General features: G+C 51.8%; 1 protein-coding gene across 1 annotated transcript in view; it reads left to right on the top strand.

The window, feature by feature from the left end:
* The first annotated feature begins 7,820 nt into the window (after positions 1 to 7,820).
* LOC111145189 (V-set and transmembrane domain containing 4) overlaps positions 7,821 to 13,913 on the top strand; it is a 93,812-nt gene continuing 87,719 nt past the window's right edge. Inside the window, exon 1 of the mRNA XM_022499909.1 lies at positions 7,821 to 7,875. Coding sequence (XP_022355617.1) covers positions 7,821 to 7,875 — 55 coding nt within the window. The remainder of the gene's footprint in view (positions 7,876 to 13,913) is intronic.

Genomic DNA, 13,913 nt, shown 5'->3' with positions numbered 1-13,913 from the left:
GACATCACAAAGGGGGTCCAGGTCAGAGGCTGGTGGAAAAGGATGAAGGTCCCATCAAAGATGGCGCTGAGGTGCTCAGTGATGGATGCTATTATAGGCTGAATTGTGTACCTCCCATTTTCATGTGTTGAAGTCCTAACCCTAGAACCTCATGATGTGACCTTATTTGGAGATAAGGTCTTTAAGGAGGTAATTACAGTAAAAATAAAGTTACAAGTATGGGTTCTAATCCAATCTGACTGCTGTCTTTTAAAAAGAGTAGATTAAAACACAGATGTAAGAGCATGTGAGGAAGACACAGGGAGAAGATGGTCATCTAGAAGCCAAGCAGAGAGTTTCAGAAAAACTGGTCCTACAGGCACTTGGATCTCAGACTTCTGGCCTCCATAATTTTGAGAAAAGTAGTATCTTGTTAGGCAGACCTAGGAAATAATTCAGATGCTGACGAGGAGAAACCAGAGACAGGAAGGCTGCAGCCAGAAAAGTCCATGTTTCCAGTGGGGAGCCTTCTGGGTCCCAGGTCCTTAGAAGACCAAGCACAGAATGAGTGGTCAATCAAGGTTTATTGATTTAAATGCCCAGAAAGGCATAAATACATTTGGGAACAAACCAGCTGACTTTGGACAAACACAGAGTGTCCTACCAGCCCCTAGGACTCTGAGGGCTTTGGGCATCTGTCAGAGGGTTTGGCAGAATGAATTGGGTGCATGAGTGCACAGTGGTGTGGGAATTAATTAAGAGAGGCCAGTGTGTTTTCTCTGATTTTCTTCTATGCCTCTAATGCTTCCCCACCCAGTGTAATGGAGCTGAGGCCCCACCAGCAGATGGGCTGGGCACAGGGAAAATGGGGGCCTGGGTGTGCTGAGCTGTAGGGAAGATGGAATAAGCAGTTTATTAAAATACTACATCTAGAGCTCAAAGCCTGGCATCAGGAACCAAACCCTGTGTGTCCATGCACACAGGCGTGTGGGTATGAGCTTGTGAGTGTGTGAGCCTGTGGTGCATGCCACTCAGCCCTGGGCCCTGCTCTACTGGGCTCGGAGGAGAGCATAAGGACCTGGAGAGAAGGTTGGGGGGCAGGGTGGGCTGGAAACCATGAACGTTAGGCTCTGTCAGCCTTCCTGATGCCTCTCCCAGTGCTCACCCAGCACCGCAGACTGAGCTGCCTTCAGTCTTAGGAGAAGGGAGTGAGAATGCTCCATAGCAGTGTTTTCTCAAACTTGAGTAGTTTCCTTGCAAAGCACAGAACCTTCTTACACACCTGTGTTGGCTTAAATTATGGCTGCTGAAAAAATTCACTCAAATGTAAACATTCAGATTGATAGTTGTTTACAAGTATAAAATAAACATGCATTTATAAATTAAATACAGTGACAACAGCCATAAAAACTCAAACTAACAGCACTGATTTTATGTGACTGTTGAGCTGAGTGTTTGTAAAATCCACTTGCCTATGGGACTCAATGGGAGGCCGACTCTTCTGTGGGAGAAGGGTCTTCACTGTCATGGGCAGAGACGACACGGTCTCCCAGTGTGGACACTATGGATACATAAACTCATCCACTTGAGGTGGTCCTGATTGCCAGCCTAATGCAAACTAGGGCGTAAGACTCGTGTGCCACCCGGGGTTTAAAAGGTACCCAGATTATCCACGTGCTTTAAACATTTTTATAGATCTTCCTAAAGTTTCAAGAATTCAATGAGGGAGAGTAAAAGCCCTGGGGTTGCTCATGTTTTTCCCAGGAGAAAAGCCAGAGAGCACTCATGTAGAATGTCCTTCATTCCATAGACATTCACCGGTTACTTCCACTCAGGCACCAGAGCCGGGCTCAAGCAACAGGGACGTAGAGATGACTGAGAGCCAGTGTCTGGCCTTGGGGATCAAACAGGGACATTCACTTAAGTATTAATGATGTTGCACATAGAGGTTTGTATAGGAAACCATAGGGGCTTGGAAGAGAAGACCCAACAGACTTTGGGGGCTTGGAGAGCTTCCTGGAGGAGGTGATGGATGCCCAGCAAAGAAGCTGAGCACAGGGACAATGAGGACTTGGATATGCTGAGAATCTTGAAAGTCCAGCTGGGTCTGGAGGGGCAATTGAGGGGCAATTATTCCAGACATCCCAAGCTAAGCTAAGACTGGGGCTCTGCATTTCTAGAACAAAGGCTATCCTAATGAACAGAGAAAGAGGGTCCCCCTACCCCGAGACCTCACCACTTGTCCCCACAAGCTCTTCTGAGAGGCTGGTTAACAAGTCAGCAATTTCATCATGAGAGTCATTCATTGACTTAAAATTTTTCCTTCTGTACTACAATAAAAATATCCTTGCAAAGCTCACATAGTAAGACAATAACAGCATGAAGTAATACGTCAGTTTGCTACAGGGTCAGAGAAAGTTCCTGAGGGCATGGAAATGCGGTTGGGTGGGACTGTGGAAGAGGAGTGGGGCCAGATGTTGGCGCTCACCTGCTGTGGGCTGGGAGCCAGGAAGAGGGGCATGTACTCTGGAGAGTTCTCAGCCCTCGTCCATCCATGTGTGGGATGGGGTACATGTATATGTGCAGGTAGGGGAGTCAAAAGGCGGGAAAGATGGGCTGTCTTCTCGCTCACTGGGTAGCCTCAGCTTTCTCTGCCTCGGCAAGTTACTACAGTTGCTGCACAAAGGACTAGCTCCTTGTATCCTACCCTCTTCCAGCCAGGAAACCTGAGCCGAGCAACCTGGCCTACCTGAGATGGAGACCAGAGCTTTCTGTCCAGCAGCTGCCTGGGCTCCTCCTATAGCTACCCACCCGGTTCCCCCCTTGTTCAACCCTGGTGCTCTGAGTGAGCCAGTGTTTGGGAGGAACATGAGCAGTCTGAATCTGATTTTCTTGGTTTGTTCTCCGTCAAGGTCGAGGGTAGCTAAGAGCAGCACTTAGCCGGCCCCGCTGACTCCTGAGGGACGTAGCCTCCCTCTGCAGAGGCGGAGTAGGTGTGAGGGCAAAGCTAGCGGTGGGAGTCTGGGCTGACAGATGCCTGACCTGAGAGCTGCATGCAAGATGGGTGCCGAGGAGCGTGCTGTCCTGGAGTTGGCATAAGACAATCAATGGCCATTTTGTATTTGGACATGATTCTGGATCTTGTCAACCTTCCTCTCACAAAATCCCGGAAGGCATCGACTGCCCCAGAGTACTGCATCAGCGACTTCCGTTCCCCTTGTCTCTCAATCTCTTGGTGAGGATACCACTAGTATTTTGTGCAGAATGGTACCCGGGTGCAGGATGGCCCATTACCCTTTAAGGCATCGTATCAGAGTCCAGCTCCCTGATGTCAGTTGTGGCCGCACCCCAAGATTGTTGTAACAGTCAAAAATGCCCCACACATGCCCAAAACACTCCTGGGGGTTCACGTTGCCCAGTGACTGGAGCCACAGGTCGTGTCCCTTAGGACAGGATCTACTAAGCTCCACTGAGACTTCCTTCATTGGCCAGTCTGAAGCACGAGGGGGCATAGTGCCAACGCAGCAGGAAGAGCGGGACCGGTGTGCACACTGTGGGGTGTGACAGAAGGCTCAGGGGCTGGGTGGAGACCTCTTGGCAGGGTTCTGGCATGAGAGCTGCTCCCCACTCCAGATGCCCCTGGCCCAGTAAAGCCTGTTATTTACAAACAACGGGATGTGCCAAAGAGACATCTCTTCCGGAACTACTCTTTGTTAATTCCAGGTCAGCATGAGAAGATTAAGGATTTTTCTTGATTCTCTTGTTGCCTTTTGTTTTGGGATTAGTTGCCTCTCTCTGATAGTCGACCTCAGAACCTAGGCCTGGTGGTGGGAGTGGGAGACCACAGCACAGTCTGCTGGCTTCCCCCCATCTCTCAGCCAGCCCCCCATCAGCTCCCTGTTTGGCTGCTCTCTCAAAAAATCACCTGCCCTTCCTGTCTCCCCTCTCCCTCTCTCCTTCCTTTCTGTTAGGGGCCAAACTGTGGTCCTCAAAATTTGTATGTTGAAGTCCGAAACCCCAATACCTTGGAAATTGACTGTATTTGGAGATAGGGTCTTTATGAGGTAATTAAGTTAAAATGAGGTCATTAGAGTGGGTCCTAATCCAATATGACTGTGTAAGAAGAGGAGGTTAGGACACAGATACACACACACAGAGGACACCATGGGAAGACACAGGGAGAAGATGGCCATCCATAAGCCAGGAAGAGAGGCCTGGTGCACCCCTGAAATACTGATCAATGACTTACCATGTGTTGTGCACTGCATAGGACTGGGTTTCTAAGAGCTCAGTACTCATAGCTCCCCTTATCTCAGAGAACTAACCCTTTGGCAGTGGCATTTATTCCCAAGGTATCCCATGTAGGCTCGAGGATGAAACGGTTGTCTTTCCCTGCTTCTACTCTCATTGTGAGTTACAGATCCTAGAATTCGATATTTCTCATGGATCTCCTGTCAACGGTATTGGACATATTAGGCTCCATATAGCCCCTTCCTCCAAACCTGCTCTTCCCCTAGCGGCCCCTTGCTCTGTGATTACAAGGGGACCCTCGTGACATCTCCTTTCCTTCAGTGGGACCCACCATTATTGATTTGAAGTTCAAACTCCTGGGTCTACATCTCACTTCCCAGACACAACTGGTTTTCTAGGTCCCCAGAAACCACCTATGAACTTTGAAAGTCCTGTGTCCTTTAGCCTCTGTGCTTTGACACACATTGCTCCCTCACCTGGAACAAGCCCCTCACCCTCTTCTTGGAGGACTCTCCCAGTGTCCTTCCAAGTTCAGTTCAAGGGCTACCTTCATGTAAATGTTTCCTGTTTCCAGTAGATAGGAAGAGGAAGTGGGCAAGGTCTCTATTGTGGTCAGGGATATAGATAACACATCTAGTTCTTTATCCCTCCCTCATTCCAGTCCTTTCCTTCTGGAGCCTTCTAGAATCTGGGTCCACTTCTCTCTGCATCCAGCCAGCTTGCAGAGTCCCTAGTACAAAGCTCACAGTCAATGCTAAAGTCATGGAATGATCCCAGTTTATCAGGGTCACCAGTGAGATTGGTTTGCAGAAGCTCTTTCTATATAGATCTACTGTCAGGCTTACAACCTCACATTCCTTCCCTTTAGGGAATACCCAGTGCGCCTCACAGCCCTTCCCAAGTCTCACAGGGGACAAAATGCTGCAGGGCTCGTGATAGTTCCACCATTGCCAGTTCATGGCTTTTCCTTCTGCTTGGATGGATGCACCCCCTGTAACCACGATCTCTTCTTTCATACCCTTCCCCCAACCCCATCAGATAGAGCTAAAACCCTTTTAATCCAAAAATCCACTCCTTGTTCATTCCCTCCCTGTGATAGTTCAAGTGTGCAACTGACTGCTTTTGGGGGTGAAATGCTGGCAAGCAGTATGGAGGAAATCTCAAAAATTACTCGTATAATTCCAGACTGAAAAAGTAACCCAGAAATCTGCCCAACACCGTAGAAGGGGGTGTTTACTTTTCCTTGGTGCTTTAATTTAGGGATATAATTGCTGTACACGAAATCAAGCTGATTCTTGACCCATGCCATACTCTCATCTCAGACCTAGGTTTTAGCAGACGACTGAGTAAGGAAAGAGGAGAGACCAGATATTTTGAGGGAATTCGGATTTCTAAGATTCTTTCGGTGGTGACTGATAGAATCCAGATTAGCTGAGGAGGGTTTCCACATCGCTCAGTGTCCACAGGGACCCGTATCAACTTTAGAATAGTCTGGATCCTCATCCAGAAACTCCAGATAGGGATTTTCAAAAGAGGTAATTAAAAAAATAACTGGTTTGCAGTATTATTCTTTTAATTCAAAACAGTATTATTCTAATTCTAAGTCAGACCTGATAGAGTCAGGGGATGGGCAAATACGTCAGTGGAGGATTTTCAAGTCTTAAGCTGGTGAGGGAGTGGGCAGGTGGCAGGGTGAGGGCCTTTGCTACTGTGGTCCAGAGCCAACTGAAATATATAGTCTCCTCTGGGTCGCTGATTGCTTCTCCCATGGGGAATGCGTATATTTTCCCATTCCTGTGCCATGCAGCACAGGTCTTACCAAGATGGTCCAGTAGATTATTTGGGAAACTGAAAAGTACTAAGAGAGCACACGGTTGAAAACAGAACAATGTCACATATCACAGTAGCACACAAAAAGCACTTTCCAGACCCAAATCTCCAGCATAGCACCAGAGAAAGCAAAGCCAAGAGTGGGCACTTAAGTCTAATGCTGGATTGAATATCCACTCAATCCTTTGGGGAGAGACTGATGTTTAGAAAATATCCAATGATCAAAGCAGGAATTGGCTCCTTCAAGTGTGACCAACATGTATAAGGGGCTCCTTCTACTTTCCGCTGACTAGAAGAGTAAATTGCAAGCACGAAGTGTGAAGGGAGGTCACGGCAGATACTGAGCAGTCCTCCCACCCCCTTAGCTCACTGTCCATGTCAGACACTTGGGGGCCCACAGAGCCCTGGGCAGGTCTGCAGTCCTCTTTGAGCCTGAGTTCACTAATCTGAAAAATGGAGCCTGGGACCTCACAGGGAGATCACAAAGGCTTGTACCCACTGGTCTTGTACCCACTGGGGCTGTGGATGGTCCATCTGGGACAGGCCTTGTGGCTCAGCACCAGGGGGCACCACCACCTCTCTCTCCACACTTTCCCCATCCCTCTTCTGCCCTTAGAGTGAAGGAGTGGGGACCCTGTTCTTCTGTAGGGGTCCACTGCCAAGCAGGACCTACCTTTTCCCCACAAAGACCGTCCTTGACAGACACACAGAGAACATAGCTAATATGTACTGTTCTTGCTCTAGAGATGCTGGACTAAACATATCAGTCGGGCTCAGACCCCAAGTTTAGAACCACGGCGAGGAGACTGGTATTGGCTCAGAGTGACCTGGGCTGAGGGGCCTTGTCCCCACTCCCTCTCTGTGTGACTGAGTTAGCTCCTTCGTCTTTCTGGATGGGCTTTGTTATCTATAATGATAATTGCAATGATAGCTGACATTCATGGGCCAGGGGCCATGGGCTGTGCCTTAACTGGAGCTGTCTCACTTGATGTCGAACACCCCATAATGGATGTGCCTATTTCCCCATTGCACAGATGGAACAAATAGAGGCATGGAGATTAAGGAACTGTCCCAGGGTCTTACAGTGCCAGGATTCAGTAACATGGCACAAAGTACTTAGCCCAGGCTGTGGCTGAGTGGACTCTGAGTGGTCATTGGTTTTAACAGTGTCCACACACACTCTGAACTTACCTGTTGTGGACCCTCTCAGTTCTCCAGGATTTTCCAGCTCTTTCCTGACATCCCCCACACCCAGCTCAGGGCAGCGGAAGAGGGCTTTTTCCTCCCTCAGCTGCTCCTTGACTGGCTGTGGAGAGACGCTGGGAATCCGGTTAGCCTCAGGTCCCAGCAGCCACCTCATTTGGGGGCTGCACCCCCCAACGCCCTGTCCCAACAGCCCCAAACTCCAAGCGCCCTTCCCCGTAGCAATAACAGTGGGTGATACAAAGGGACAGCGAAGCCCACTCCATCTGTGCCTTCCCGGCGTCCAGCGATCCCCCTCAGAACCTCAGTTTCCTCATCTGTGAAGTGGGGGTGGCGACAAGGAGCCGGCCACAGGTCGCTGGGCAAGCCGATGGCAGGGGGCCCTCTTGGCCCCCTGCGTCACGCGGCACCCAACAGCCCGGGGCCAGCGGGAGGGGCGGGCCGGGGCCGGGGCCGGGGCCGGGGGCGGGTGCGGCACGGGGCGGGCTAGCGGCGAGGCCGGGCCGGGCGGGCGGCGGCGCTGCTGGGGCGTCACAGCGCCGGGAGGCGGCGGGGAGATGCGGCTCCTGGCGCTGGCGGCGGCCGTGCTGCTGGCGCGGGCTCCGGCCCCGGGTAAGTGCGGCGGGGCCGGGGCGCGCGGGTGGGGCGAGGGCAGCCCGCGCCGGGGAGGCCGGAGCTCTGGGCCGGGGGCTTGGCGGGGAGGCCCTGCCGCCTCCCGGGCCGCCCCCTCCCCGTCCGCGCCCGGCGGGGCCAGTGTTCCGCGGGTCTCTGTGGCCGCGCCAGCCCCGCGGAGCGCGGCGGCGCCTTCCCGGCTCCCCGCGGCCGCCGTGCGGGGGCCCCTTCCTGCCTCCGCCCGGGCTCCGGGGCTACGCGGGCACTCGCCACAGCCCCCGCGCCCTCCGGGGGCCGGGCCTTAGGGGTCTGGACTGAAACAGGGGCGCGCCGGCTCTAGCTGTTAGTTTGCTTGCTTGCTTTCTCCGGGACAGCCAGGACCAACAACAGTTGGCAGGTTGGACTGGCAGCAACTTTCCTCTACTTCTGCGGGGAGTTTTCGGAGGGGCTGGATGTGCCCCGGCAACGCGGGCTTGTCCGCGGGCGGCTTGCGAGAGCAGGCCGAGGGAGACACCGTGTCCGCGCCTGGAAGAAGTGGGACCCTTTACCGGAGCACCCTGCTTTAGGAAAGCCCCTACCTACACTGCCGGCTCTCTCTTGGGGTTGCTGCTCTCATTTCTAAGTTGATTCCCCGAGCCCTGCCCGCCTGCCTCGGAGCTGGAAAGTCCACGTTGGCTAGAATAATAGTTAATAATGACTGTTTCGATGGCTCTTACATTTCCTGGGTGCCTGTTGGGTGCCAGGTGTCCCGCTACACATGATCTCATTTAATCACAGCAGCACTTTAAATTAATCACGACAAAAAGCAAATATATATATCCAGCTGCTTTGAAAACATTAACTCAATTTGCCAGTAACCTCTGGAGGAGGTGCTGTTAGTATGCCCATTTTATAAATGAGGAAACTGAGGCCCAGGCCCAGAAATCGGCTTGGCTTAAGTCACAGGTCTTTTGAGTTGTGGAGCAGGGATTTGAATCCCGGGAGCCTGGTGCTAGCCTTTGCTCATTCCGTCGAAGGTGTGTTTTGTCAATAAGGAAGCTGATGCTCAGAATTAAGTGATTTTTCCAAGGGTGACCCACCTACCAAGTGGAGGAGCTGGCATCTGAGCCAGCATAGGTCAGAGTCTGAGCAGGAAGAACTTGGATCACAGTGGGCAGAAATTCACCCGTTGTCCCCTGGTGACCAGAGCAGCCTGGTTTTCTGGGGAATCTGAAATTGGTGCTGTGGGAAATGCTTTTGTCATCCTTGTGGTTGTCTTGACCAACTGTGACTGGAGGTTCGATTGGGGCGTTGATTGGGGTGGTTGGACCAGGACAGCTATGGTGGAGTAGCCAGCAGCAAACAGGATATAACCTCACCCCTCCAGGCTCCCCAACCACCTTCCTGATCACAGGTGTTATCAAGGAGGGCATCCCCAGAGAGTGACTTTTGGGGGGGAGTCAAGGACATTTTTATGTTTTCAGGAGACGTCAGGAGGCTTGAGAGCTGCAGTTTGGGGTCCTTTAGAGTCTGCCCTGGCTGTGCCCAAGGCCATGTGGTGGCTTATCACGACAGTCCTGCTTGTGTGGCACAGGCTGAATGCCTCCCCCTGCTGAGCATTTGCCCACGACCCCTGGCCACAATCCCCCACGGTGGACCTGGCAGAGAGCCGCCTTACACATAGGTCCTGACTCTTAACCGCTGCACTTTCCTACTTCTTGATTTGGGGGCAGAGGGGGACCTTAGCCATCACTGGTCCAACCCCTCATTTTACAGGAAAGGAAACTGAGGGGCAAAATATTTCCTAAAGGCCAAGCTGTGGTCCGGAGTGATGGTTGAGAATTGCTTTGAAGCCAGATGGCCTGTGTTCAAATTCCAGCTCTGCCGAGTTCTGCGTGCTTGACCAGTGGGCTTAGTGTCTCCAGAAAATGAGGATAAACATGATATAAGGATCAATCGGGCAGATAAACCTAAAGTGCTTGGAACAACTCCTGGCCTGGAGTTCACACGCAGCTCGTGGTAGCCTTTGTCATTGGTCAGGGTCCTGTGTTTGTCCCGGATGACAGCTATTTTTGGGGGATGGGCAAATGTGAATGCCACAGCCCATAGGCTAGGTCTGGTAGCTCCTCTGCTTGGAGCAGATACATACAGGCTCCCAGTGCCATGCGCTTTTAAATAATACAATTGCATTTCTTTCAGAGATCTATTTGCCAGGAGTTCAGGCTATCTTTTTGATAAGAATGAGATTTTTGCTGCTGATGGGTACCTAACCTACCGTTTGCATTATTTTTGTTTGTTTGTTTTAAATTTTTTTTGCAGTGTTCCAAAATTCATTGTTTATGCACCACACACGGTGCTCCAAATGCAGAAACTTCTGGCCGAGTGGGGTCAGGGAAGAAGGAGACCCTGGGGCCCTGAAGGCTGAGTTGGAGTTAAAGTCATAAAATTCAGGGCAGCAGCGAGAGGAATGATCTGAGTGAGTGGGAGCCGTTTCTCCAGGACAGAGAAGGAGCGCGGGGCACAGAGTCACCAACACATCACTGGTGGCCCTACCCCTGTCTGGGTCCCAGGCCATGTGGGCGCCTTGTTTCTGTCAGAAGTCCTACAATTCCCTGCAGCTGGAAATTGCCCTCCTCCACTGCATGGCCAGGGCTGGAGGGAGAGGCCCAGGCTTTATACTAGATGAGTAGGTTGTATACTGTTTGGTACAGGGATGTACTTTTAAGCTGTTTTCAGAGCTGCATTAGTCCTTCTCACGACGGTATACAAAAGGGAGCAAGAGGGTTAGACCCCAGAAATCCTCTCCACAGAAATTTAATTCATAGATTGTGGGATTCAGTGCAACATGAAAATGTGCAGTTCCTGATTCAGAATTTCTAGAGAGTGACAACAGAGATGGAACCAAGCAGTGGGCCCCTGACAGTGCAGGGCCCCGGATGACTGTGGATCTCACACACCCCGGAAGCCCGCCCTGCTCACAGGTTGGCACGTGTCACTCTCTGTTGCCTTCTCCTGCCTGGCTTTCAGAGCTTAAGACGAATATTAGTATTTGAAGGTATTTCCTCATTGGAGCTGACACTCACCTTGCCAGGCATCATTTTCTAGTTTTTCAGAGGAGGAAACTGAGGCTCTCAGGGCCTCACATCTAATAGCACCAAGTTTCCAGCCCTGCTCTATTGAACGCCAACCCCCAGCTCTCTGCCCGGCCCCATGAAGCCACTGCGAAAGCCTGGGCCGTGAGAATCCCAGTGCCCAGCCCACTTGGGGGAGGGATCCTTGTGGCCAGAATCCCGTTTGCTCTATTTCATTCACCCTCTTCCCTGACCATGTTGTCGTATTCCTCCTTTAAGAACTGGCCTCAGAGGGGTCCTTATTGGGGTAGAAATTTCCCTCCTGAGATCAACCGGCAGGCCGGGTGGCTTTCTGGGCCATTGTGTGGTGCCCTTTACCAGATGACGCTGTGCTTTCTCCCTCTGGCCTGCACTACCTTCCTTGTGCCTCAGGGTCTTTGCACAGGTGGCACCCCCTCTCTCCCAGGAAGGTCACTCTTTTCTATTCTCCTGAATTTTTTTAAAAAATTATTTATTTACTTATTTTTTTGACAGAGAGAGAGAGAGCATGCACAAGTAGGGGGAGTGGCAGGCAGAGGAAGAGGGAGAAGCAGACAGCTGGATGTGGGGCTCGATCCCAGGAACTTGGGATCATGATCTGAGCCGAATGCACATGCTTAACTCACTGAACCACACAGGTTCCCCTGCTCTCCTGAATTTTATGTCATTAACCCCAACTCAGCCTTTAGCTCACAGTCACTTCCCCAGAGTCTCCTTCTTCCCTGACCCCACAGACTAGATCGGGACCTTGCCCTGATTTTTAAAAGCCTTGCAACTTTTCTCTGTACCATGTGACACTGTTTGTCGTTCCTCCTGTGTCGTTTTCCCCTGGCACCGGCTGTCTTGCCCACTGGACCCTTAGGTCCATGAGGTTAGGAATGCTGTCTTCTTTGTGCAATGACTGGCTCAAGGCTGTTGCTCAGGAAGTATTTGTTGAGTGATTAAGTGAACAAAGCATAGGCTGGGACAGAAGCTGGAGGAAGTGGGAACCCCGGGCACAGAGGAGCCTGGGGCAGGGTGGGGTGTGGGGTGGCAGGGGGGAGGTTGGGGAATCTACCTCCCATCTCAGTTCCCTGCAATGCAGGGTCACAAAGCAAGAAATTCAGTTCTTCTCTGGGTGAGAGTTTTTGACAATTCTCCATCCTAGGCCAGGAGAGGGGAGACCGCCCTGCTTGGAGGGTGACACTCATCCTCCCGTCTTGAGCTGCCTTGGTCCTTGTTTGCTTGGCTTGCCCTTCTGCCCTGCAGAGTGGGTGTATGCTCTGTCATTCAGACAAATCCAGAAGAGAAAGGCCTGGACTCCCACGGGCACTGCCTTCTGGCCAGCCTGACTCCATACGTTGGTTGGTGTTGCTCTTGCTTCCTACCCTCCTGACTCCCACCTACTGTGTTCTCTGCTGAGCATGGGCGGGGGGTTGGGGGGGGGGCTGGCTGCAGTGAGGCAGATGCCGAGTGATGCTGTCTTTTCTAGTATTTAACTAAATATCTAGTTCAGCTGGCATCTGCTAGGCACTGGGGCCTCTAGCTGCAGTTTTCCCCCCTCCCCACTCAGGCCGGCACAGGAGCTGTGTTTGCTGGGTTTCAACCAGCCATCCCCAGTGCCAAAGAAAGGGTGCTACTGGGAACACCTGGCTTTCAAGGAAGGCTCATCGCAGGCCTGGAGACAACTGAGAGCCTGTGTTCTCTAGCAAAACTTTACGCCCCTGAGGGGCCCTTGGCCCTGAATTTCAGTAGCTCATGATTTTGGGCTGACGGTGGGTGTAAATATCTGGGTTGGTGACAGGAGTGTGGCCAAAACGAGCCTTCCTATCAACAAGGTTGTATGGCTTGCTAGGGTTGTGGGAACAAAGTGCCATGAACCTCACACATTTGTTCCCCGCAGTGCTGGAGGACTGAAGTGTGAGTTCAAGGTGTCGGGAGGGTTGGTTTCTCTCGAAGCTCCCTGTTTGGCTTCCAGATGGCCATGTGCTCCCTCTGTCCTCACATGGGCAGACTTCTGTACGAGCACGTATCCGTGTCCAGAGTTGTTCTTATAAGGACATCGTGCATGTTGGATTAAGGCTCTCTCTAATAGTTTCATTTTAACTTAATCACCCCTAGAAAGGTCCTATCTCTGAAGACAGTCACATTCTGAAGAGTGAGGATTCGGGCTTCCAACATATATATGAATTAGGGTCTTTGCACTTTGCTGGGAGAAGCCTGCATGGCCCATTTGTAAGAGGATATAGGGCTAAATGAAGGCGGAGAGGTGCCCTGGTAAAGAGAAAAGGAGGGGTCCTTTTAGGCAGATCGTTCCATCCACTGGCTTTCCAGAGAGCTGCTGACTCCTGGTCTGAGCTGCAGAAGTGGAAGGGTTACTCGTTTGCCTCCAGGATGGAATCTGGCCTCCCATGGGAAGCGAGCACTTGGCACATTCTCCTGGTTTCAGTCACTATAAATAATCCCTCCTTCACCCAGCGTTAATGGGAGGAGACTGGGGTGTGGGGTCTGGGCTCGCTCATCCCACCCATCTTGTTTCAATTTCCTGCCTTCCCCAGTTCTCCCCTTGACTCCAGCGGGGGGGCCCTTGGGGGTGGGTAAAGCTGGGCTTCAGTTCTGGAGCCAGCTGCCACTCGCTCTCTGTCTGCCGATCCCTGATCCCCGGGGCAGCTGCTGGAGTGGGTCAGCCTGGTGTCCCTGCTGTGGCCCGTGGGGACTTCAGACAGGGCCTTAGCAGTCTGGAGGGACTTGGACTAATTTAATAGAGCATCTGGGCTAGGTGTAGGGCAGATGCACCAGATGCAGGGGAGACAGTGGGAGCATTTCCTCTTCTTTTTTCCTACATGAGCACTTTCTGTCACAGGGAGATCGTTACTAGAGAACCTGCACTTTCCTTAGTTGCTGATGCTCTTTGTTCCCAAGTATGTCCCAGGGCTGGCTTTGTCCTCTGTGGCCGTAGACAGAGACAGT

The sequence above is a fragment of the Enhydra lutris genome, unplaced genomic scaffold (genome assembly GCF_002288905.1).
Source record: "Enhydra lutris kenyoni isolate GAN:26980312 unplaced genomic scaffold, ASM228890v2 scaffoldscaffold12, whole genome shotgun sequence".
In the NCBI taxonomy this organism is placed as follows: domain Eukaryota; kingdom Metazoa; phylum Chordata; class Mammalia; order Carnivora; family Mustelidae; genus Enhydra; species Enhydra lutris.
The sequence above is the reverse complement of the archived record's forward strand: the minus strand, read 5'-3'. Positions and strand labels throughout refer to the sequence as shown.